Here is a 27,786-nt window from a genome sequence, read left to right as displayed (position 1 = left end):
TTATCTGCAGAGCAGCGCTAAAATTTCGTATGGCGAGTGCGGAGTCGTCGGTAATTATTTTAAATTTCCATTTATAAGTATTTTTTTCATACTTTAATAATCTTTGATAACAGTAATAAGAGCTTAGGGGTAATAACAGCTTGTGCCTGGTTGACATATACCGACATGTGTCGTTAGTTTTAGCATAATAGCCACACTGTTGGCTTTTCAGATTGGTAATTAAGCGATATGAAATGAAGATAAATATTTCGCTCCTTTTGTGAAACAAACTCACTCTCATTATGCATGCCATTATCTGAAAGAAACTCTTAACTGGCTGTGAACCTCCGCCTGTGCTTCGAGGGAGAATGAATATTCAGCAGACATATCGTTTTGGGCCTCTGCAAAAAGTTTCTAAAACGGCAGGAATATGGACATTTAACACAGACTGCATTAAATTTACGTATAACTTTACATGTCCCAGTGCAATAATCAAATGTTAAAGTGTCTCAACAATGTCCCTAACAAGCATTCGGGAGCTTTTTTATACCGTGTTCTGCAACTTTATCACAACCGTTCTCAAAAATTCTCAAGCCTCAATTGGAGGCTCATTTGCAGTGAAACAGCGCACAAAGTCTGCGTGCTGTTGCCACTTTTGTTGCGTAGTAAGATTGACCATAGTACTTGTTTTGTTTGACCGCACATGATGAAGAACTAGAACCATCTACGATGAGATTGAGGCTCAAAGGATGCCAACGCCGACTTTACGGGAGAAGGCAGCTGTGAGACCGTCTGGCGTAGCTGGAGAAAAGAGCCCAGTATATCATGGCACGCTTTTGTAATGATGCTAAATCGCGCCATCACTCTCCTTCTGCGGAGAATTGCCGTTCGTGACCTCCGCTTCTTCACTCTCGTCACGGATGATTCTGGTTTGTCATCATGCGCGGGGAATCCAGGTGAGCACCACTGTGAGACTTGCTACGCAACAAAAGGGTCAAAATCGCGCGAGCTTTCTGCACGGTTTCACCGCAAATTGGCGTCCGACTGAGGCGGGAGAATTGCTCAAAACGGTCCCGATAAAGTTGCAGAACGCTTTATAATCTAGACAGAAAAATAAATTAATTTCGCTAAGCTGGATACAATCTTCGTTGTGACGCAACCACTGCAAAGTGCACTATGCTCACTCTCACAGCAGTGCAAGTAGGGATTTTTGTTTCTCTTCGTTGGGACAAAATTAGGTGCGCAGTGTTTTTCACTTATTTCCGGGCCTCTAGTGCAAGATATATCAGTTCTGTTCAGTCGTTCAGTCGTGTTCGACTCTTCGTGACCCTATGGACCATGTCACGCCACGCTTTCCGGTCTCTCACTATCTTCCTAACATCACATAACTTCATCTGCAGTGCCTCGAGGATGCCATCTAACCATCGCGTTCACTGCCTACCCCTTCTCCGGCGACCCTCAACCTTTTTCCCAACATCAAATCTTTCTCCAGCGACTCCTCTCTTCTCATCAGATGACCAAAGTAGCGGAGCTCTAACTTTAGAATTTGACCGTCCAATGAGCAGTCAGGGTTTATGGTCGACAATATCGACTGATTTGATCTTCTGGCAGTCCAAGGAACTCTCAAGATATATATTGCAATATAAAGGTATAAAAACGAATGTTTAAAGACTCTTAAAGAGGCCCGTAAAATTAGGACGTAAATCTGAACCCAATGCGTGTATTTTGCCTGGAAGGATGTATAAATGAACGCAAGGCTAAATGTCGTAGACTTGGCTGTTATGTAACTTTACGCGCCCAAAGTCCTTTGGTTCATGTGTTTCAATGTCGAGTGCTCTGCATTGTGAAAGATCGCACAGGAAAGATGCATGCATATGCTGAACTTTCCTGGCTGCATACATGGGTTCAAGGTATAGACACATGGAAAAACCCACAAGTAATTCGGTTTTAGGTATCTAGAGTCTATCATCATATAGCATCTTTACATTTCGACAGGAAACACTGGAAAAATGTTACAATCGCGCACTAGTTGAGACATGAAAAAAAAAAAAAGGAATGTCAGAAGCAGAGATTTACGTATGGAGACAATACGTTACCCTTCTTGTCGTCATTGCGTCAGCAACGTTAGAATCACTACTGACCGCATATCATAAGCGATTCCAAATCTTTCTGATGCAAGAAGAACCTGAGTGTACTCGAGTGGCGGCGAGTGCGAAAAATGCGTCGACAGGTTTATGAACACGGCGACATTCAATGACTTTTAATGGTGCCCGACCAAGTCGTCCCCGAAAAGCTCGAGATGCCAGAACACGTATTTGACATATATTTTATACCTGAAGTAATGATAATCTGCTGGCCGTTGCGATGCGAATGTGATGTTGAATAAACAATGGTCTTATGAGCTGCTCTTTGGATATTCGTTACTTATTATAACGACCGCGGAAGAACTCCCTTTACAGCTCTGCGGTTCTAATGAATATGTCTAAGGATGAAATAAAGGAAGCATATTTTTTTAGCGTTGAGCTTAATGGTGCTGTTGATTTGTGTTCTTAAAGGGAGAAGAAAAACGCATAAGTTCACTTTACTCATTTTTTCGTTCTGATTTCAGCGATTGGGCTCACAGTGCACTTTGGCTTGTTATTCCAATCTTTTTTCAATAAACATTTTTAGAAACCTACGAGAGAGAGTATCACAAATGAAAATGAAAGGATCATTAAATACATTTCATAAAGCAAAATTATCATAAAACCATAATTATTGCATGCTAACAGCCACTTGATTTGCTGAATATTTAGCACGATTCTATCCATGCTGTATTTCTTATGAAAAGCCCACAGAAAAGACTCTGTTGTTTGACGATCTACTTTACTCATTTGAGATGCTGCAACCGTGACAAGCTTTGTCTCAGTTGTCTTCGTACTAGCGACCAAATTCACGTACGTCTTCTAGGAGGACATTCGGGTGGCAGTTCAGTGTACGTTGCCACATATATTTTGACGTATGTTTGTAAGTTGGCACTTAAAGGGGAAAAAAACATGATTATTTTAAAGCAGAGCGAGGAAATCAAGACATACGAATACCTTTTATTTTTCTTTTCTTTAGAAATCTAGAAGTGGGATGCGGCAGCGCAGCCTTGTTAGAGAAACCTTAAGTTTCCGAGAATGACATAATTTCCTACTCCAAGAACATTTGAGATGCAGGTAGTCGTCAGATCTTAAAAAGATGTCCAGTTTGCATGTTTAATAAAGGTTTTCTCCGGAACCTCGCTACGGTGATATACGCTGTTGCCGGAAGGATAGACAATACCTGGCCATTGAGTGACTCTTTTGACAAGGTATCAGCATATTCATTTAAAAGTCACATTGCTGTGACCTGGTATCCATGCCATGAGTACAAGTTTGAAATGTCGAGGGATCATGAAGAGGAAGGTTTTTACAACTGCAGAAAACACTGACGAAGAGAGGGATGAAAACAAAGATAGAGAGTCGGTATTTGCAGCCACTGCAGGAAACAGGAGTCTAGTTTCCGTAGAGGGAGTACCACTGCGAAAAACTCCACTTGAAAAATTGGGATAAAGTCCAGAATACGGACAGAGAAAGACTAGTCTAGTTGCGGACAATATATACTTACACCTGCCTTTTCGTTACACTGAGATGCGTCGGTTACTATGGTTAAGCTAACAGAAAGGTTTCCTAAATGGTCTTCTAATAATTCGTTTAGAATTAGGGATGATGAATGTTTAACATTATTCTGAAAAACGTCATCAAGACACTTTCAACAGAAGAACCGCCGGTTTGCATGGGAACAATGCTAGGAAGAGGAACTTTTAAACTGTCTCGCAAATTTTGAACCATAACTACCGGCGGGGCGTGAAACTAAGGCCAATGAACACCGAAAAAGAAGGTCAGTTGACAGCAAAAAATAAACATTATTTGACGAAACTTTGATTCACATATCCTTAGGTACCTACGTCTGAACAGTTTGAAATTGTAAACTACGTACCAAAAAAGGAATTCGGACTTAAGGTAGACCACATTGTTGCCGAGAGATGTTGAAAGCCCAAGGCACACACGAAGCGATTCCTGCTCCAAGAGAACAAACGGGCGAATTTTATTAGCTGGTGAACCAGAAAACAACACTAATCCGAACTGTAAAATTGGACGGACATACATTACATAAACGAGTAAAAACGCATCTCTCCGCATTTCAAACGGGGCACGACTTATTCGGCGCAACAGGACCAGTGCCCGACCGAGCCCCTTTCGTGACGACCTGTTTTATGTGGGGCTGCCATAATTAAGTGGCTCTCATAATTTTCTTTTCTCTTCCGTCTCACCTTGTGTAAAGAGCATATCCTGGTTTCAGGCGCCTGGGATTGCGTGCTCTAATAAAATCAAAATAAAGCTCATTTATGCTTAAAGCGCCATTTTATTATTCAAAAAATACAATAGCATTAAGATAAAATAATGACAAAATTATGGTTGCTAAACTAGCGCCCGAAATTGCGAAGTTAGCCCGCTAAAACCTGCATTCTTAAGGAGGGTTGAAATCTGGGTCAGTTGGTACATAGTCTTAGAGAATAAAAACCAGCCAAGGGACGAGGACGAAGGAAGACGATGTACACACAGAAGCTGGAACTAACAACTGCAGTGCTTTATTGAAATAACATTTCCCAAGAAACCATGCAAGGCATGCGCAGCTCGACGTCCAACACACAGCATAAAAGTGAAAAACAAAAAGCAACGCTTCGGAGATAGCCAAGGTACTAGGGTTTTTGAGATAAATAACTTATTTATTTCTGCGTCAACGATATGGATGCTGTGCTAATACATTTATCTCCTTGCATACTTACGTGTTGACGTGTTTTTGGAACTGCTGACAGTCTACCTTTCATCCACCATAGTAGTTTTTAAGGGCGCTCTGTTTATCCAGAGAAAGAGAATTTGTATTGGGGCTAGTGTAGCTCCTGTACTGTGCCACATCTTTTTAGCAAAGTTTGACAACTTACTATCAGGCTCTCTTCTTGACAAACGCGTGTGCAAAATTTTTAGATATGTTGATGATTTTTTGGTATTTTAAAACTTCCACTGAATGACTCTTTTCATGAGGTTGTGAACGACGTCTTGAAGGCCTTTAAGGCTTGCACTAACGCCCTTTGTTTTACGTACGAACTACCCAATGACCAAAAGATAAGATTGTTAGAACTTCAAGTAATTTTTCTTGACGATGGGCATATCTGCTGGTGTTTTTTACCGAGAAGCAAGAAAGCGTTGTTACCGTACTCCTCCGCTCACTCTAAAATCGTTAAGAGAGGTATTGTTATGAATTGCTTTCGCAGTGCTCTAGAGAAAAGTTGCCACCACCAAATAAAGAGTAGCTTTGACAACCCGGTTGGCCGGCTGCTGGCCGCAGGATTCCCAAATGCACTTCTGAATGCTGTGGCAGAATCGCTGCTACAAAGAGTTGAGAGGGGCAGTGAAAAAGTGTCCAAGCTTACTGACGCTGAACGGAGGAAACTTGAGGTGATGCCGTACGTGCATGGACTTTCCCATATTATCAAAAAAGTTGCTGCGAGGCAAGGTGTTGTCTTCTCTGCTCCTTGCAAGCTATCAAGTCTTTGTTCTCGTGTTGCTCAGGGCAGATCTAAGACCCCTGTATGCTCGACGCGACATGATGATTGTTATATTCCTTGTGCCACACGTGTTATTTATAAGATCCCTCTAACATGCGAAAAAGTTTACATCAGCCAAACTGGCCGGTGTATTAATGATAGGCTGCGAGAGCATCGCAACTCTTTGTCACACATCAGCGGAGCTAAAACTTTGTCTCGCCATTGTAGGGATTGCGGTTGTTATCCGCTGTTTTCAAATGTCACATTTCTTGGTAGGGGAAGGGTAAGGTAGAGCGCGAAGTTCTTGAAGCTTATCACATAAGTATGCAAGGAGATAAATGTATTAGCACAGCATCCATATCGTTGATGCAGAAAGAAATAAGTTATTTATCTCAAAGACCCTAGTACCTTGGCTATCTCCGAAGCGTTGCTTTTTGTTTGTCACTTTTATGCTGTGTGTTGGACGTCGAGCTGCGCATGCCTTGCAAGGTTTCTTGGGAAATGTTATTTCAATAAAGCACTGCAGTTGTTAGTTCCAGCTTCCGTGTGTACATCGTCTTCCTTCGTCCTCGTCCCTTGGCTGGTTTTTATTCTCTAAGACTGCATTCTTAGACTATAATAATTTAAATACCTGCGGTGAATACATGTCTGAGGAGTGCTGTAAAGAGCTCAGCACATTCAAATATGAAATTATGTGTTTTGAGAACATGGGGAAGACTGAGATCTTAAAACCTACATACTAGTATTTACGAAAGCCAAATGAAACAAAATAATACGCCGTTCTAGGTGAAATAAAGAGTCTCTTTTTTTGCACACTTACCACAGGATCAATATACGATGGGTATGTAAGGCCCCATGCTTCAATACAGTATGCCAGCTGCGGTTGAAACAGAAATATATGGATTTTAGCGTATTAGTATGAGAATACTTAACTCAATAGAAACCTCGGCAGTGATGCAGCCATAGCGAAATCAGGGTGTAGACGAGCCGTACGTGAAAGTGCTGGAAGGTATATATAGGGTATGCACAGTAACAGTAGTTCTGCATAAATAAAGCACCAAATTTCCTATAAAGAAAGCTGTTAGGCAAGGAGACACGATCTCCCCAGTACTATTCACAACTTTCTTAGAAGACGTATTCAAAGACTTACAATGGGAGCAGTTAGGGATAATGGTAGATGGAGAATACCTCCTTAATCTGTGATTTGCTGATGACATTGCCTTGCTAAGTAACTTATAGGGTGCATTGCAAATAATGATTGATTACCTAGACACAAAAGTAGACAGGTAGGCTTGAAAATCAATATGCAGAAGACTGAGGTAATGTTTGTTAGCCTAGGTAAGGAACAACAGTTTACGTTAGGTAGCGAAGCACTGGAAGTAGTAAGCGAATATGTCTACTTAGGACAGGTAGTAACCGCAGATCCGGACAATGAAAAGGAAATAACAAGAAGAATAAGATTGGGATGGAGCACATTTCGCAAGCACTCAAAGATTATGACTAGAAGCTTACCGGTATTGCTCAAGAGGAAAGTATACAACAGTTGCAGCTTACCTGTACTTACCTATGGGGCTGAAACGAGGAGGCTAACAAAGAGGGTTCTACTTAAGTTGAAGACAACGTAGAGGGTTATGGAAAGAAAAATGGTAGGAACGTTAAGAGATAGGAAGCGTGCAGAGTGGGTCAGAGAAATAACTCAAGTCACTGACATTCTAGTGGAAATCAAGAAGAAATGGGCGTGGGCAGGACATGTAGCGCGAAGAAAGGATAACCGATGGTCGCTTAGGGCAACAAACTGGATTATAAGGGAAGGAAAGCGTAGCAGGGGGAGGCAGAAAGTTAGATGGGCGGATGAGTTGAAGAAGTTCGCAAGTTCGCAGGGGTCAAGTGGATGCAGCTAGCACAGGAGCGGGTTAAACGGAGGAGTGTGGGAGAGGCCTTCGCCCTGCAGTGGGTATTGTCAGGCAGATGATGATGATGATGATGATGATTAGAATATTTAGATGTTTTCGCTAATGTACAGCAAGAGTAGGACTACCATTACACCAGACCTGATTGTGCTAATGCCAGTTGAAATATTTACCAGACAACTAGGATCTTAACTCCCGCGCAACATATAGCGCTGATACCTGGTCCCCCTTTTTGTTTTGGAGGTTCATATACACACTTTCCTTCCTCCGCTACTACCCACATTGGACATTGTTCATATTTACCGTGACTGCGTAGGCGTCCTTAAGCAGCCAAGAGCTGTTCGCCGCACATTCAAACTTACATAATCCAGTCACCGGCTGTGCGCGAACACCCTTGTCTTGATTGCTTGCACTGCATTCGCGGCCACGCTCACGACCCTCATAATATTGTTCCGGCCATAATGACATGTCTTTCCACGTCAAACAACCTGCCACCTTCCCCTCTTTTCCAGGTCCGTTCATATGTCTCCTATTTAAGAGAATCAAGCTTTGCACCAGCGAACACGTGCTCAAATACCTCTGTGTCCGTACGCTCTCCTCCACAGTCTCACTAAGTAAGAGGAGTTATCCGTGCGCTGGATTGGGGCAAGAGCGTACGGCCCATTTGGTGCATCATCGTTGGCGACTTAAAAATAGCCGAAAAATGCCGCTGTAGGGGCGCTTCACTGTAGCTACGTGATGATACTTGTGAACTTGCCGAGCTGCAGCCTCGGTGAGAAAACGCTTCATAAGGATTGGAAGCCTATGGTGGGACCTTGAATGCGACAACATCATGTGGACATTGCATGGTCGCGTTATCGGGGACTTATGCAAATTTTAGCGAGATTAGTCTACATTCTTTCTCCTTTATCCCACATTCCCCTCCTATTCTCATTATGCCAAATGGCAAATGTCTCGAATAAAAAGAAAATACTAAGATCCGTAGGTACCGCATTTTAGCGTTTAGCCTTCCAGATCCCAGCTCAGTTTTTTCCCTTCTGCCTGTTATTTGCCTGCGTTCAAGTTTTCTTGCAGCTTTGTTCAAGGTCATATTACTGACCAGTTTCTCTAGAAACCGCGAGTTCACTAAGTTTGAGTATTTAGTACTTAAGTACATGCGATATGTCTATGATAGCTAAAGAATTTCAAATCAGATTATACCTCGAACCTCCCGGTGAGTATCGATTAACCATGCAACTTGACGTTAGCACCGATGGGCTGCCACAGTAGTCTGGGTTGCAGTCAATAGGGGCAACAAAAAGTACAACGGTAAACCGTCACAAAAAGTTTTAATCTCGACGCACTTGCAAAAACCATTTTTTATGCAAATAAGATACGGTTTAAAACAAAAGCGTATGTGCTGCTAAAGTTTCAGTGGTTGTAATCAATGCTTTTGGAAGTAAATCTTGCCCATTAAGAAAACGAACACAAATATGATTTTTCTTTATGGAGCTAGTGCCTGAAAATCGCATTTCTGCATATTAACGAACAAATTCTATATGTTATCGGAATGTCGATATTTAACTGTAGGGATTTCAAGATGTCAGCTTCTGAAGTGATAGAGTTAAACTTATGATTATTAAAAAATTGTGGTGTAGGCGGTGTTCTGAGAAAATCCTGATTAGATTAGAGCAGCGTGGGGTCAGAGCTGATCAATATCGTTTAAAAGGATACATGTTCGGTATAATGCTATATAAGCGCTACCTCATTTTTAGCTATGCTTAGATAATGCCACACCATTCATGCGGCCTGATTTTCCAGCCGTTCTATAGATGTTAAAGCAATCTACCAATCCTAGTGAAAAACTTTGCCGACGATTACGTTACTTCCTAATGCGAAATTTGAGCGTAGCTCATGAGCTGTTCAAGCTTTATTGACAGATTGACAAAATTTCATGCAAGGCATGTATGCCCAATTACCCAATACTATTTTATTTTTCATACATATTCCTTCAAGAAACACTTCACTAACAGTTCTTGAGTGTCATGAAGGAAGCGTTGTGGTCGAATAAATAAAGAGAGCAATTAAGTTATCGGGAGGCAGCGCGTGGGCCCATAGGAACGTTGCGCGGAGAAAAGACTAATGCCACAAACCGCAGAAGGGAAGAAAGAACCCTCGCAAATATCTTAATTACTTGAAAACACTGTACTGTGGCCAAAGTTAGCAAGCGCCTCATCGAATTTCTGGCAGTACGTTTTAAAGGAAAATGAGGGCGGGCTAGTCCTGGCCAGTCCTTCCGCGAAAGCCAAGAGCGATCTGCTAGAGGTCTGGACTACCAACTAAATGAAAATATGATACTTTTCTCTGTGACTGAGCGCCCACACAGAACACTGAACTGCAGGGTAACATGTCCAGTAACCGATAATTCAAACACTCACAGAGAACAGCATCATATTTTGATGTAGTTTGCTTATATACAGCTAGTTTGATAGTCTGGATTTGTTATCTTTGAAGTGTATATACCATGTGTGGTAAGCCTTCCACTTTATTATCTTTGCAGTGTGTACAATGTGTGCTCAGGCCTTCCACTTGAGCACTGAAGCCTGCCTTTCATAACTGGTTCTCATTAACGGAAATGCGTAGTATCTATCACAGTTGTTTTTGTGGACACCTGATCGCGCCGTAAGGAAAGGAAGGAAAGTAGGATTGAAAGTGGTGCTGGTTACGAGGACCAATGACGACGATGCAAAACCCAGGAACGGGCACAAAATAGCTGCGCTCTAAAATTCAGAAAGCTGCACGAACACAGTTAAAGTGTGAAATGGACACTTAGAGAAGGGCACACTTGGCTGTCATTGCTCGTAAAAATGATTTTTTGATAGCAGTCGAGTGCCGCGGCGCGTGGGTACTCTATTCGCCTACTGAGATCGACACGATATGGAGTCGTAGCGGCTCGTCCACGTTCTGAATGCGAAGTAGAACGTTGTCTGCAATCCAATATTCAATTACAATGTATACAATGTATCATTGAATCTACAGTGTTCAGTAAACATATAACCATGTACTCAGAATTAATCATCAGTCCTACACTACGCCATCTCTCAAGGCTTACGCGCAACTGTAGTAGTCTAGACGCATTGAACATTAATACCATACCAGTCTCCCTCTACCGTTCCTATTTTCCTTCCCTCAACTCGGCTTCACAGCGCCTGTTCACGACCCGTGTTCTAACTATGTCTCTAGACAGATTGGCTGGAACAGAGGTAGCACTTGTGAATTACAGCCTCAACCAGAAGAGAAGTGGCGTAGTCACCCGCCTGCGCGCTATGGATGCAGAAAACATTAATCTTGCCACGCACATCCGCGTGCTAACTTTTTACCCAAAAATACCACGCACCGATAAACTGAAATATGCATGCAAAAAATTTGGGTAGAGAGAAGAAAATTAGACGTTTCTAACAAGAAAAATAAATACTTCGCAGTTGGGTTAAAAGTTCATCGTGGGATGTTCAGCTTAGCTAGCGTGCGATAATAAACTAATTTCAAAAAGGAAATCAAAGCTCTTGGGCAGTGGCGCATATGTGCGGTTGGGAGCGATATTTCAATATACCTCTAATGAATATCTCCGACCGTGTGTTGCGCTGCATGCCACCATGATGCTTTGCAGTGATGCCATGCATAACGTCCCTGAATGCTGTCCTCAGCAAGGATGGTAGTCTGTCAAACAGTTGGAACAGCTGGTGACATCTAACGTTTTAAATCTGGCGCATTCAATCCTGGTTCCCGCCAAAAACGATTGTTCCATAGTTGGCGTGATTCCGTGACCGCTGTCAATGCTGCCCAGGTTGCGGGATTATATCTCATTTAAGTGGGCGGGAATCAAACATGGCTTTGCCTGCTGGCTTCTGTTCCCGTTATTCTCACGGAATAGAGACCAATTGCGGAGAGAATCTTGCCTCTGGTATGGCTTGTTCATGTTGTTTAAGGGATGTGTCTTCCTTCCTGGACGCTGCCCGGGGGCCCGATGTGTTGAGATTCGGACAAAAACCCCGCGAATGCATTGCGAACTGCCTGCAACAATGATTGCGGACAACGGGACCACACTAATGTGACTTTACTCAATAAAAACCCACCTTCGACCAAAGGCGCGGGTGACTGTGAGGAGAGATATGTTTAGCAGATGAAAGTTTGTGTCGTCATGTGGGAGGAGTAAGGAAGGAAGAAAGGAAAGCTTGCATGCAGCGCCTTGCACACACGGGTGACTTATGAAACAAAGTTTGTTTTCACACGCACACGTTGCGCGCGTCCAAGAACGGCCAATGAATTTTTACGCAACATACGCAACAAAGTCATATGTTGTAAACAAAATGGTTCGAGAATCTGTGCTGCCGTGCTATGAAAACCGAACTTTTTTACACTCTTTCTTTATTGTGTCCCAACCAAATATGCCCGAAAACATAAAGTTTTCGATAATATTTTCGACAGAAAATGTTTGTCTTCCTTTTTGCGCAGCCAGATATTAAACGAGTTTTGTATTAGTCGCCAATGAGCGAGTCGTCTCTCGGAAAAGTAAGCTTATAAATATAATACCAAAAATACAGTTTCAGTAATTAATAATTTCGAATAATAGGAGGCTGAATATTTTTCCTTATTTTTGCGGAGGAGGTTCCCGGTTTTGAATATTCCTCTTCACACCATTCTACTTCTTTGTTAAACCTTACGTGATTTCTTAAGACAGGCAATAGAGAACTGTTGCTGAACTACTTCAAGGTCAAGCCTTTCAACATCGAATATAGATTGTTGACATGGTCTGAAGCTAAAAGATGCCAGTCAGGATGGAATGATTTTTAAAACAGGAGAGGTCGAGAGCAAAGCATTTTATTGCATAAACTATAATGGTGCAATAAGAACAGTGCTGTCAAGAAAAACTGCTGACGATCAAGTGCTAGTATCATTATTAGTCGCAGATGTGAAGCGCACCCGCAGAAGTTTGAAAAAAATGTTATAAAAGGGACGGTACGATCCCAGGTGTTCCTAAAATAACAAGTACAACGTCTAAATATAGGTGTCCGAACAGGAATGAGAAAGAAAAAAATATGGCGGCTCACAATTTTTTTACTTCAATATTCGTTTCTGCTTAAAATAACTGTCACATTTTTCCTTTTGCCATACCCCAGATTGGCATGCAATTACGACGTTCGCTTCCACTGCAACCTCCATTATGCCATTGCCCAGAAAGAAATCCGTATATATTATTCCCCGGCAGTGGTCATAATTCCTCCTGAAGAATTCGGTCTCGCCATGTAATTGACCCACTCTGCGCCAACACGATTCCCTAAGATAAACTTCGGAAATGAAGGCGTTAGCTCAGCCATTATTCCGATTACGTCCGAAGGCTGCCTAACGCACGCTTTGCTTTCAAGGTACGCCTTTAAACCATCTGGATCTTGAGCATTAGGCCACTTTTGCTGGACAGGCAGAGACAAGTAGTGCCCATATTCTGGAGTGATAGGGCCACTGTAGAATACTATAACACGGAATTGCTAACACTGCCTTTTGTGCAGTCACCGAAAATATCCCTAACCGTTTTCCATTTCGCAGTGTTGTCGAGAAGAACCTCATTCAGCTCTTCGGCGATCAGCTTCTGCAGCCACACGTGCCTCTTGTTTTCATCTGTTTTATCAAATCCCGTGGTAAACCTGTAGAAATCTAAAAACACTAGCTCTCCTGTTGCATTAACAAACCAACGAACATCTTGAAGAACTTTTTTTATGGTAACCCATCCTCTCACTGTATCGTGGGTGACATAGAATTGGCCGTCATAATATTGTACCCTCAGGTCGAATCCGCGAATTCCATAAGCCAGCTGCCGCTCAATTGTTTGGTCTTGGTTATAGAGGTACAACTTCTCGTGTGGGTGGGCGTAACCCAGATTGTACATTCCAGAGTTGTGCGTTCCTGGAATTAACATATCTGTAATTTTGAGCCTAGAAAATAGGGAACAATGTTTTCTCATCCACGTAGGTCTAGCTGAGAAGCACGATAAAAGCATGATCATATACTGCTTTCCGGTCCTTCTGAGCAAAGCGGCCGAGTAGCCGAGGCACTGCCCTTTCATCAAAACATCCAGAGGAAACTCTGGAACGTCCATGCTGGTGATGTGCTTGCCATTAGTTTGTGTAACGGGCTGCGTATCCAGGATTTTCCACTTGGAAGTAGTTTTTCTCAGCAGCGCCACGTAAGTCCTTCCAAATTACTTTGACGGAATTCCGTACCAGTTGACTTCAAACTGGCCGTAGTTGAACAGATTGGAGACAGACGACACTGAAAAGTATACTCCCGATTTTGGCACCTCTGGAAAAAAAAAGACAAGTTATTACTCCTAGGAACACCAGCGTAAACCGATGAATTTATTTGAAGAATGAATAGCATATCCAATTGTCTAAAACAGGCTACTGAAAACGCTGCATATTCGATGTCAATCCGAAAGCCACTGCCCCTAAAATGCTGTATATTCCAGTACAGAAATAGGCTGGAACAGTATCGAGCAAATATTTGTGGCTGTGGACAGGAAGATAATGTAAACTTAAGGCTGAGAATTCTCCTTTTTTATTCACAAAGCCTCGAGATACTGTTGTGTCCAGCCCTGTACTTGTTCTTTTCTACCTTCTTTTCCTTCGCCTTGTGCGGTTGCGCTGAAAACTATGAGCTTAAATCTCGAGACACGTTTGTATTAGCCTTGAGGACGTATATGTATGCTCATAGAATATCCTCGTTCACGGAAAACGAGCTATATAGGCCTTTACAACCCTGTTGTTCCTTCCGATGCGAGGTGTGCTAATTTTAACACTAATCTGGCGCATCGCCAGTCAATATACCGCGTTGGGAAATGCGCATTTTCATTGCAGCACTAAAACTGCGGGGTTTGTTAAAATGGCTGCATACACTGAATTTAAGATAAATGTTTGATGGCAACTTAATTCGTCATCGCCTATGAATGTAGGATAGGAGCTCAAAGAAACATTCGTGTAAAATCATAACCCTAACTGCAGAACAGCTTGAAATGTAGGTCTGTACTGGTAACTTTTGCAGGAGTTTAGAGCCTCGCTTTGTATTTACTGCTCCCGCCTTGGCGGCTTTGTTCAGTTTTTGTTCATGTTTAATCTTCAAGAAATTGTCTAATCTGGGTAAATTTTGCTATGCCGCAGCCATGTATTCCTAACTCAATCTTCCATTCTTTTCGTGCGCGCCTACATTGGAGTGATCATTACTAAATTAATAGTGAAGGTTCATATCTTTTATTAAAGTACTATAATGCAAAGCAGTTACAAAACAATAGTCACGCGATTCAGATCTACAATTGTTTAGACACTGACAGTACATGCACATACTAAGCACTGGGCGCAGCACTGCAATGTTTGTCGATCTACAAAATTGGCTCCTTCTGCATTGCTTCTTCACCCACTGTACATAAAATGCTCTGTATTTTACTGGAGCTGTCATGTGATGATAATGACCATGGCCTCATAATCATTGTCTACTACATCTCCTGCTCCCATACCTTCTTTCTGTTCTCTTTTGTTCATATGCATAACAGTGATTCCTCCTCTTCGTAACGCTGTAGGCTATATACATGGTTGCGCTACCTGATGTTCTTTCTAGTGCACCGGTTTTTCCTACGCCGTCAAAATACGATACTGGGGTGTGGTAAAGTGATGTATATATAACCGAGGTGGATACATACAAAATGGATAAGACGCTAGTAAAATATTGAGTAGATAATTGTTACATACACGGTAATTCCGGACAACGGCCTGTTTTGAATGGAAAGTTGTATAGAAACTGAATGCTTCCGCATATATTGAAAATTCAATATAGGAGTTTCAATTAGGGACTCAATATAGATTCTCTCCCGGGATGCTTCTAATTTTTTGAATCGATATTTATTGCCTCAGGGCATCAGTAGGGTATGAGATGAAGGATGAATAAATGAATGGAATAAGTTGGGCTGATTTTATGAAGTCCAGGAGGGAGCGATGATGAGGTCCCTGCGTCCAAGCAACATATGAAGCAGGATTGGTTGCTGAAAGGCCAGCTATCCTCAGGTGCCGGATTCGTGTTGGTTTCAGAGTCGTGCAGTCCCCCAGCAAGTGGTGAATGTCGGCCTCAACATCTTCGTTTTTACAGATTGGGTACCCTGGGCAGGGATATAAGTGTCGGAAGTATAACCACGTCCTAGTGACAACTGGTGTGAGGGCAACACCGACCCGGATCCTTCAAAGCGCAACATCCTCTGCATGGATGAGACCGCGGGGAAGGGATACTGCACACGGCGGAATAAGTGCACGTGTGCGGCGTCGGAGGTGTTCCTTTCTTGATAAAAGGAGGGTAGCGTCGTCCACTTCTATTATTTCGCTTCTATTATTCCGCTATTCTCCAACTGGCAATATTAAATTGGCTTTCCGAGGCTGTTGTAAATTGGCAGTGCGAGAGGACGCAGTTTTTTGCAGATATGTATTGCTACATATTGGAAGATTATATCCTGCCCATAGGCATACTCACGTCCGTACCTTGCAATATTTCACATTTGCTGGAAAATATTATCTAAACTGCAGCTCATCGGCTGTTTCATCGTTTCGATAGACTGAGGCAACGATTTCGATCAAGACATGCGTGTACATTTACAGACTTTTTTTTTTAATTTTTCACACATATTCATTTAACGAACACTGCACTAACAGTTTTTGGTTGTCATGAAGGAAGCTTTGTGGTCGCAGAAATGAAGAGAGCAATCAAGTTATCGGGAGGTTGTGGGAGGTAGAGCGTGAGCCCATAGGAACGTGGCGCGGCGAAGAGATAGCAGCGATTGACTGATCCAGCTGACGCCGCTAGCGAGTCGAGACAACGTGGTTCTGCGTTTCGGCTTGTGATGCACGTGGGATCCGCTGATAGCGAGCCGGCGCTTCGGCATCCGGAGAACCCCGTCGCCGCCACGCAGGAAGAGGGAGGGGGTTAGACACAGCGAAGGTGGTGGCAGGAGCACGCGCAGCAATCGGAGAACATTTGCGGTCGCCGCCACGGAGGAAGAGGAGGGCTGAGCTGGGAAGCTGACAGGGGGCTGAGCTGGTTACGAGGTACGATGCTGACGGCGCGACAGCGACGCCACCGACGACGCGAAGCGCAGGGACGGGCGCCAAAATGCTGCGCTCTAAAACATGAAAGCATGATTTTGTTACATATTGTGATGGTAAACTATTCACCTTAATATGTACAGAACATTACCTTACGTTTCATAGCTGCTTCACAAATAAAAGTGATAAATTTACTTAGAACATAGCGACGAAATCATTGTTGTTAGATATTTGATTGTAAGAATTACGTTCCAGTTTTGTACATGAGAATTTATTGTACCTGAGAGTGCCCAGGTGACGCCATATTTTGAAATTTTCCATTCGCTACAGTTTTAGATAATGAAAGTGAAAGTTTACGCACCACATTACCTGATACTGAAGCATAGATGTGAAATGCACCGTAACTTATGTAGGCGCACTTCGAGTGCTGCAATTTATACAAAAAGGAAGTAACCGAGAATGACGAGCGACACGAAATCGACGAGAGAGGCTATACAGTGCAGGTCTCATGGTGCCACACGGCGCAAGGCGCATGTGGAGGCGCTGATTAAGCTGATAATTGTAATATGTTGATCATCATAATCATCATCATCACCATCATCATCCGGACTATACCTACTGCAGGGTGAAGGCCCCTCCCATATTCCTCCAATTAACCCGGTCCTGTTCTAACCGCCTCAACTTGCCCCCTGCGAACTTCTTAACCTCATCCGCTCACTTGACTTTCGGAACCACACTGTTACGTTTTCCTCCCCTTAATGTCCAATCTGTTACCCTTTTCGATGCTGGATTATCCCCTCTTCACACTACATTCCTTGACCACTCCCATTTCTGTTGCCCGATTTCCACTAGAATGTCATTAACTCGAATTATTTTTCTGACTCACTCTGCACGCTTCCTGTGGCTTAACGTTGAACCTACCATTTTGCGTTCCACAGCTCTCCGCATTATACTCAACTTAAGCAGGACCCTGAACCGTTTGGCACACCAGTATACTTTATTTTCTTTCACCTCAGTGTTCTTTTAAGCTTAAAACAACTCTAATTTTTCGCTGTCTATATAATTTTTTGTTATATTTGAAAACGTTGCAACCTGAACATTCCAGCCACCTTTTGTGACACGAATGCAAGAATTGTGGCATTGCTACCCTGGTACATGGTAAGTTAAATGATCAGGCGTGGAAGAAGGCAAGGTTGACATAGTGTAAGTTGCAAAGCGGGTGAAGGGGTTGAGCGGAGGCGCTGGGAGTTTTTAACGCCAAATCACCTGCATGCAGAAGCATGTTCGGATGAGAACGCATTTGATCATGCACGCGTAAACTGCAAAGTCGCATAGGCTGCCAATCTGGAGGTGGTATAGATTACTATCTGGCTTCGTAGCTGCCAAATAGGCAACTCTAGGTGGGAATTGAACCTTTGGGTCCCAAGTCAGGCCTGCGCCGAGCTTACGCGAGTGAGCGAGTGAGTTCATGAATTTTATATATAAGCTTTTTTAACCTATTCTCGATGTTCCCCATAACCATCATTCAACTGTCACTAGGTACTTTCGCTGTTAATGAATCTCATAAATAAGGCACTTTTTTTACACCTGCGAGTCACCGTGTGAAATGCATTTTAGGGATTACCTACGGTATAGTGGGGACATCACGAAGGGAGGAGAGATTTAGTGCGTAGCAATCTGCTTCAACAAGAACGTAAACCCGCCACGGTGGCTTAGTGGTTAAGATGCTCGGCTACTGGACCGGAGTTGCTGGGATCAAATCAGGCCGTTGCAGCAGCGTTGGGTTGGAAGCGAATTGCAAAGTTGTCCGTGGGCTGTGCGATTTCAGGGCAGGTTAACGTTCTGCAGGTACTCTAAATTATTTTTGGCCCTCCCCTACAGCACCTATCTGTATTTAATCAATTACACCCTCCTTCTTTCGTATATAGCGTGATTCAGGTGTCCACTGAGAAGAGTGACAGATACGGCGCCTTTCTTTTTACTCTAAAATAATTTACATTTAATTTAGCCACATCAGGGAACCATTAAAACAATCGCATCAAGCGCCGAGCTTGAACAATTAGCAAACGCAAATTACCAGTGGTGAAATGTGTCTGTCTAAAGAAAAGTGCGCATACGCACCGCTGAAAGCGCAATTGTGAAAACATTGTGACTCGCAGATGTAATAAAAGCGCCTTATTTATGAGATTCATTAACAGCGAAAGTACCTAGTGACAGTTGAATGATAGTTATGGGGAACATCGAGAATAGGTTAAAACTGCTTATATAAAAAATTCATGAACTCACTACTCTTGCATGTTGATAAACTGAAATACGCGGAGAAGTGGGCTCGATTTTCGCATATCCGAGTATCAGAGACGTCGTTTAATATTTTTATATCGCCACATTATTGTTTTTCATAGAGTAAAGGTTTCTTAGGACAGCTCAGAAAGTAGTTACAGGTTGTGCTTGGCGTCCATAAGTTCAGTTTGTTCGTTAATGTTAGCATGCATAATATCACACATCGCTAGCTTTCTAGAATGATCCGTAAGCGATGTTAACAGAGCGAAGTGTCTTGCTTCTTTTTTTTTTTTTTAAATGGAGTGACTTCCATTTTGCATGCAATTCTCCGCAAGAAACTCTGAGCTGGTTATGGACCTCTTGCTCTGTGTCGAGGGAGTATTAATATTCAGGAGACATATCTCCATGATCCTCTCTACAGCAGCTATAACGGTAGGATAAAAGATGTTCATCACAGGTTGCCTTAAACTTACGTACGACCTGACATGCCACAGTGTTACAATGTAATGTGAATATCTCTCAAAAATACTCAACAATGTCACAAAGGAAACAACCCTGGAGCTCGTTTATTTATTTATAAACTAATATATATAAGATGAGGTAGGGGCGCACAAACGAAAACAGCGGTTTATTTCCGAAGTTTTGGCCGGGGCCCGGCCTTCGTCAAGCCCGGCCCGTCGCATTCCTTCACGAAGGCCGGGCCCCGGCCGAAACGTCAAAAATAAACCATTGTTTTTGTTTGTGCGCCCCTACCTCATCTTATACATATGTCTGGATCCTGGAAGACTTATAATATATATATATATATATATATATATATATATATATATATATATATATATATATATATATATATATATATATTGCTCCAAATTATTATTATGTTCACTTTCTCTTCTGTACAAGTAGGGAATTTTACTGCAAATCTATGTGAAAACTTGAGACATCGATGTCAGTGTATGGAATGTTATCTTCACTTCCCTGTAACACTTTAACAAAAGCAAGAATGATGCTGCTTTCCCTCTAAACGTTTGTATTTAAATGTTTCTTTAATTTCAGCAAGGAAGTCATTTGCAGAAGCTTTTTCTGACGTTTGTATATATTTCTCAGACATCTGTACTGGTTGGGCTTGCATTTGGGACATTGACGCGCCCGTAACGTGACCACGGAGACCTTCTGGCAGGTTTGACAGGCCAGGTTCGCACAGACAGCGGACAGCGACACAGGTACTGCCAGACGAGTTTCAATAGAACGCCCACACTTCGATCTCCTCTTCTTCATTTTCCTGGCTCTTCGTGACACTTTTTTCATTTTCCTTTCTGTACCCCTATGAGGGTCTCTAGTGATACAGATAGATTGTATTATAGATCAATGAAAACAAGCAGTGGAAGGAGTTCTAAAGAAGACAGTATAAGTGGGTCGTAATTCTGAACCCATTGTATTTTGCCTGCACGGGGGTATTAATGGAAGCAACGCTAAATGATGTAGGCTTAGCGGTTGTGGCATGTTACGCTGCCTAAGACCTCTAGGTCAGGTGTTTTCAATTCGAGTGCTTTGCGTTGGCAAATATAGCTCAGGAAGGATGCATAAATGCGCAAATCTGTCCTGACCGCGTGAAAGGCTTCAAGATACATACATTTGGAAGCACCCGCAATTGTGTTTTTAGCGTTTACGGTCTACCATCATATCGCACTTTTAAGCTTCGATAAAAATCGGATGGAAAAACTGTCACAATCAAGCCCTAGATGAGTCTTGACGAACGAGGCAATGTGAGAAACGAGGAACGATTGCATGCAGACAATACGTTACCCTGCATTTGGTCGCACATGTAAAGGTATTGCGTCAGCACCACTAGAATCACTACAGCCCGCATATTGCCAGCGCTTCTAAACTTGGCTGGTACAAGAGCAGCCTGAGTCTGCTATAGCGATGAGTGGGCAAAATGTGCAGATATAGGTGTATGAGCACGCTGGCACTCAAGGGCTTCAAATGGTGCCGGATCCAATTGCATCGAACGAGTGACTGAATCTGAAAAGCCCTAGGTACTGGAACACGTATCTGATAGATTTTCTGCATCGGAACAAATGTAAATCTGCTGGCTGTTGCGATGGAAATAGGATGTTGAATGAACAATGGTTTGATGAGCTGTACGGTTTTGAATATCAGCTTGTTATGATAACGACCGCAACAGATATCGATTTACCGCTCCGAGGTTAGAACGTAATAAGAGCACTAGTCCAGTTTAAACTATAGAATTTTTATTTTTCAGTTTTCAGATTAACAAGACTTTTGTTTTATGTTCTTTTCGGGGCCTTCGTTATGCCTGCTCATCGGTGGATCTCCGACGGCCTAGTGCTTGCCTCGTGCCTCTCCTCCTTCACCCGTGGTTGTGCGGTAGTTGCGGCCTCGAATACAACTTTTGTTTTATGTTCTTAAAGGGAGATTGAACGCATAAATTGCTTACGATACAAAGCTTATTGCTTTCTTCTGATTATAACGATTGTGCTCAAAGCCAGTGTCATTTGCCCATGTTTTGCGTCTTTTTACGTTTTTACTGTGTAATAAGTACCATTCTGTACACATACATAGCCCAAATTGCTGCATCGGCCCGGTGGAAACATTGTGGCTTCAAGTTCAACAATGATCTTTTGAAAACATTCCTGGCAAGACGATGGGCGTGACCAGATGCTTGAAAACAGAAGGAAGAAAAGAAGAAGGCAACGGCTTGCTGATATGATTATCCGATGAATCCTGGCCCAGGACGCTTACGTTGCACAGGTCGTCAGGATTTGACGGCCGATTCCCAGACACGCATCAAACGGCACGGTGGGAGCGCTGTCTTCACGTGTGTCGTTGTATCGGGTCGTTGGTTCGTCGGGTTGCTGTCTTGGGTCGGTTCTTTTGGCCGGGTCTTAGATTCGTTGTGTCTTCTGATGTGTCCACACGTATTGATGGCGGCTACGTCCGGCTACTTGTCATCAATCGTGTGTTGTGGTCAGGGCGGGGGAATAGACGGTGGAACGGCGAGGTCGCATCGGGTCTAGCAGGCAGGAGAACAGTCAATCGGTGCATCCCGCTGCCGACCGGTGAAGCTGACGCGGTGCGCCAAAGCTCCCGGCCACGATGATGAATGATGAAGCACTCAGCACCTCTAACCGAATATTACGGGGCGGCAAGCCGATGAAAAAAGGATAAAAGGAACCGAGAGATGTCCGATGACGCTGATAGATGACGTTAATTGAATGTTGGTGGGCCTAGCGCGAGTGCGCCACTGCCTGCTTCTTCCTCGTCCGTAACACTACCATCATTATCACTTAATCTGACGTCATTGTCATAGCTACTATCGTCATTATAATAATTCCTTATCGCATCTTTCTTATCATCGGTACTATAATCCTAACAGTAGAGAAGATAATTACAATCCCTTTCTAACGAGGCCTGTGTAGGGCAGTGGTTAGTGCGCTCGGCTGGGCATCCGACAAATTTATTAAGTGAGAACATTTCTATAGCTCCTGGCCCCTCCTCCTGGCCCCGTTCGTGGCTCCTGGCCTTGCTCGTGCCCATTCGTCGGGAGTGTCCGCTGCACGAAATTATAAATAAAAGCATGCGTCTCCAGCAGGAATCGAAGCACTATGACTCCAATCCACAACCGATCACTATATGTCACGACGGGCTCGTGGGAAATAGATCGCAATTCGCCTTTTTCACAAGGCCGCATTGCGCATGCGAGCCTCTCCCCAGGTTGAAAACAAACCACCGTCCCCAGCTGCGCATGCGCAGTCCTTAGCCTCCGCGATCGGCGCAGCGGCAGCCGATCTCGGAGGCCATGTGTAGTTAATATTCGTGACAGGTTTATGCGATAGATGGGTGTAACTGTCAAGAACACACACCGTCATTTCGCTGGAGGCGGCATCTCGCAAGGGCGTTTTCAACCAGTAGCAGACAAATTTTCAACCACTCCCAGAGGGTGCCACATTTTGTGAAAAGGCGGATTCTTGTCTAATGTGAGGATGATGGTAGCGATGACAATGGGCAAATAATTAGCGCATCTGGACCGCGCTCCAAATTTCTGCGTTTTACCTCTGAGTTGACTTTGTTTTCAGATTTGAGAAAACTATTTTCCTTGTTGAGAAGCGAATGGGTGCTGTTTGGCGGAGTATGCTACGCTGCAAACGAGTCCAACACCCTGCCTCCGCCTGGTAGAGCCCCTTCCTAATCTAAGGACTGAGGGCCACTCTCTAGAACGATAGATAGAGACGTATCCATTAGGTAGATACACCTGCTCCTTCAAACATTGAAGCATTCAGCTATTGGAATTTTCCCGTGGTATTGTGATGGCACATGCTCTACAAACGAGTCGCTGCATCGCCATTCAACCTGCGTGCAGCCAATCGCCCAGCATTTGTTTATTGGATATGTACAAATATTGGACCTTAAGCAAGTTCGCAGCCTTACTCCGCATTATATGGAGACTACTTTCATATCTATGTATGAATTAGGTGTTGGCATTGCCTTTAATACTAGTCTTATGGCGCCTTGAAAGCCGTATATTCAGTTTTAGTGCCTATAAATGGCAAGTCTCCGTTCTCCCAACGGTATGGATGGATGGAATATAGGAGCGTCCCCTTTGAAACGGGGTGGTAGCAGCAGCTATCATGCTCATTTTTCTCCGTATATTTTAATTATTGTTTTAAATTGGTTAACTATACCATCATTCTACTTATTAAATTTTAGTTTCTACATTACTAACATTATGTCACTTCTCTGCTTTTAAGCCACCAATATTCCAGTCGTTTTTTGCTAGTTTCCACCGCCGGTTTATTCACCCAGCCACTGGTATCTCTAAACCCCAGAGCTTCAGGAACAGTGACTGCGCCTGCATCAACTTCCGGATGGATACCATTACATTCGAGTATAATATGGTCAATTGTTTCACTGGAGTTACCACATACAGCACATGCGTCATCTTCATTGTTAAATTTCTTTTTGTAGCTGCGGTATGAATGAATGAATGAATGAATGAATGGATGGATGGATGGATGGATGGATGGATGGATGGATGGATGGATGGATGGATGGATGGATGGATGGATGGATGGATGGATGGATGGATGGATGGATGGATGGATGGATGGATGGATGGATGGATGGATGGATGGATGGATGGATGGATGGATGGATGGATGGATGGATGGATGGATGGATGGATGGATGGATGGATGGATGGATGGATGGATGGATGGATGGATGGATGGATGGATGGATGGATGGATGGATGGATGGATGGATGGATGGATGGATGGATGGATGGATGGATGGATGGATGGATGGATGGATGGATGGATGGATGGATGGATGGATGGATGGATGGATGGATGGATGGATGGATGGATGGATGGATGGATGGATGGATGGATGGAATATAGAAGCGTCCCCTTTGAAACGGGGTGGTAGCAGTAGCTATGATGCTCATTTTTCTCCATATATCCTAATTATTGATTTAGAATGGTTAACTAAACCATCATTCTATTTATTAAATTTTTGTTCTTACATTACTAACATTATGTCACTTCTCTGCTTTTAAGCCACCAACCTTCCAGTCGTTTTTTGCTAGTTTCCACCGCCGGTTTATTCACCCAGCCACTGGTATCTCTAAACCTCAGAGCTGCAGGAACAGTGATTGCGCCTGCATCAACTTCCAGATGGATACGACTACATTCGAGTATAATATGGTCAATTGTTTTACTGGAGTTACCACATATAACACATGCGTCATCTTCATTGTTAAATTTCTTTTTGTAGCTGCGTGTTCTACGGCACCCTGATCTAGCTTCAAAAAGTAGGGCAGGGTAGGGTCTTCTCAGAAGCGTTACCTGGCGACAGCTAGCGGAAATATTGTCAAAATTAAATAAGAGCGCATTTAAAGCCTGCACAGCTCATTGCTTCAATGGTGAAATTATTCTGTGTATAATTGAACTTTGGAAGTAAGGAGTTGTGTAGGCTTCAAATGCGCTGTCATTTATGTTTTACAATATTTCTACTACATGTCGCCAGGCGACGCTGCTCAGAGGACCCTACCGTTGAGACAACGGAATCTTGCTATATAGGCACTAAAGCACACAATATACGGCTTTCAAGGCACCATAAGAATATTGGTAGAATATTGGTATAATATAATATTGGTATTGGAATAAGGTATAAGAATAATATTTGCAACATTTGTGTGGTTCTCTCAATGGGAGCCCATGCGGCGTGACACCTTGTTCCTTCCCTTAGAGTTTGGTGGAGTGGGCCTTGTTCACGTGTTTGTGCATCAAAATGTTTCCCGTTTTTTCTTTTTCAAATCTGCAAACCATCCGTTTCTTGCAGCTGTGCTCATTAGGCGTCTTAGTGCACATTTACCTTACTTATTCACACCGACTGGGCAGGCTCGTGAGGGGCCTTTATGGGAATTCCTTAAGGAGGTTGCTGACACTTTCAATTTTCTCACTGTGCGTTTTTCTGTACATTATCTGTATAGCCTCTCGAGAAAGCAGATGACCCAGGCTCTCATTGAGTCTTTGTTCCCTACACCGTTGTATCGGCAGCTTTATCTGGGGTTTTTGGACAAAACTGTTCTAAAGCGTGTTAGGCAAATGTGCATTCAGGCAGCTGCAAAAACGTTCTTTTTCAAATTACACAAAACGACGTTGCCTGTCAAGACATTTCTTCACAATAAGGAGATGTTGGTCGCCTCTGTAACGTGCCTGAGACAATAGATCATTGCTTTATTCTGTGCCGTGATGCTATGTTCTTTTGGGACATACTACAAAGAACTCCTAAAAAGGAAATTGCACCATATAAAATTAGATTTTTGTCTCCTGACAAAAACTCTGTCGGGCCTTACGATCTATTTGTGTTGATAGGACTGTTCAGTCTTTGGAAAAGCCGCATGATGGACAGGTATGCAGAGCCACCAAGATCGTCCAAATCCGTGTTTTGGGAGCAGTGTGCTTTGGTGAGGAGAGTGTAAACTGCACGTGAATAACCCCCAAACTGGATGCCGTATCTAGATGCATGTGTTTGTCTCCAAGAATTTTGATGTTGCGATGATGGTGCATTGTCGGGCTAGGAATATCGCGGGCTCGTATTAAGCAGCCCGGTAACTTCAGACATGGACAAGTTTAAGTGAGTAGAGTTGTTTCCTTTTTTTACGGAAGTTTTTCCATGCAATAAAAAAATGCATCAATGGTGCAATAGATTGACTGTACTGAACTGAGCACTGAGCGAATAAAACATCTGTTCAAATCGTGTAATTGTAACTTCTTAATAACTTTTTTAAACACAACGTTAAAGTAAGCTACCAAGATCTTTTCGGTGGGTGTTTCCTTTTAGGTTGCATTATGTGATGTTTTTATTTCTAAATAGCCGCAAAACCAGCCGTGAACACAACCACGAGGTAACGGCATGACAACGGTAACATTATTCAACTAGATTCACCGTAATCATTTCCTGCCTTCAGTGAGCGTATGTTACCTTTAGGTTGCGTTTAGAGACACCTATCTGTAACAATCGCCGTTTAACCCGCACAGAGACAGCCAGTGAGGAGAAAGAAGTTGCGGGACTCTACCATTGAGAAGGCGGAATTACGCGCCTATATGTGCTTAGTTTCGTTGTCCGTGCCTAAAACAGCCTATTTTGTGATGCATGGCATTGAAATGCAATTCCAGCCACGCCACAACAAAATGCCGGGAACATCAGTTTCATCTTTGCTAAATTATAGCTATGCTGAAGGTAGAATCAACCCGTTAATATCCTCTTCCTTTATGTATGCGATGTCAAATACAGGCCCATCTAGCTCGGTTCCAGCTCGTGCTAGATAGGAGTTGTTACATAAACTGGCTGGAGCAAGCTTAGCTGCGAAATCTTTCCATTTAGAGAATTCAACTTACCTTTCTTTGTGCTTCAGCCGCGCTTTATCGCCATTAATTTACATCAGCACAGCTCATTGGAACGAGATCTCTCCACATTGAGGAAATGCAAGTCATATAAACGTGCATACGATAACCCATTCTTGCCCTCACATAAACACGTTTCATGGGGTCTTTTTTGTTGCGTGTATGAAGACCACTTGTGCTATGTCACTCCCTCGCCGAATGTCCTTCCCCCTTTCACCGGGATTCTTCTCTCCCTCTTCTCCTGTATTGCTTAATATCCCTGTCCAATCACCTGTAACAAAGGCAGAAGAGCTAGGTGACACGTCGCGCTTTGCTGTTTTAAAGCTTGGCTAGAACTCTCAACGGGTATTGACAGCGTTGTATGTATTTCTTTCATTATAAATATAATCTCCTTGATTGATTGACGCCGAAGAGCGTAAAACCATCAGATGTTGACATCCTCTAATGTGAAGCATTTCTTTTCAGCTCACAACCTTGCTCTGACTGAGGAAGGGCGCAACTTGAATCCCATTAACCTCAAATTGGCGCGTGTGTGCTGCTATATATTTTTTTTAAATTTAACAGTGAATTTTAGAATAATGATGTTTATCTCCGGGCCCAGAGGTTGGACGTAATTCTACGCAGAACAATTTATTTTTTCCCGACATGTTCAGGTGAAGCAGGAATTCACGGATGATTTTTCTAGCGTTAGACATTTCGGATGTCCCGGCCCATCTAAGGGTAAGTAGGATCAGAAGGTGGCAGGGCTCCAGACACTTCAAACAACCTGTCACAAAACGTCACTTTCATAAATGACTACACCACATGACACTCGCGTACATCCGGAAGTTCCTCCCCATTATCAATAAAATGATCAGAAAACTACTAGTGCAGCTTGGGGAGGAAAAGTTTATTCAAGAACACAAAAAGATTACTTTATATGCCATTTGTGCAAGAACACTACCGACCTCAGCAAACAA

General features: G+C 43.1%; 1 protein-coding gene and 1 long non-coding RNA gene across 3 annotated transcripts in view; both read right to left on the bottom strand.

Annotated features, from left to right (window-relative positions):
* Positions 1-12,648: 12,648 nt before the first annotated feature.
* Positions 12,649-13,732, bottom strand: LOC146180623 (PI-PLC X-box domain-containing protein DDB_G0293730-like; the record flags this gene model as incomplete). Its single annotated transcript, XM_084575607.1, has 1 exon — positions 12,649-13,732. A coding segment is annotated over one exon (726 nt), but the record flags the coding sequence as incomplete, so codon positions are not given.
* LOC146180620 (uncharacterized) overlaps positions 13,704-27,786 on the bottom strand; it is a 225,455-nt gene continuing 211,372 nt past the window's right edge. Inside the window, exons 8-9 of one of the 2 annotated variants that reach the window (XR_014700098.1) lie at positions 26,822-27,098; positions 13,713-13,833 (exon numbers count right to left, since the gene is read on the bottom strand). This is a non-coding gene — a long non-coding RNA (uncharacterized LOC146180620). Of the gene's footprint in view, positions 13,834-26,821; positions 27,099-27,786 lie in introns of both variants that reach the window. The other variant, XR_014700100.1, reaches the window with a different exon arrangement.

This window comes from Amblyomma maculatum, chromosome 8 (genome assembly GCF_055883805.1).
Source record: "Amblyomma maculatum isolate TAMU_Amacu chromosome 8, ASM5588380v1, whole genome shotgun sequence".
Lineage (NCBI taxonomy): Eukaryota > Metazoa > Arthropoda > Arachnida > Ixodida > Ixodidae > Amblyomma > Amblyomma maculatum.
The sequence above is the reverse complement of the archived record's forward strand: the minus strand, read 5'-3'. Positions and strand labels throughout refer to the sequence as shown.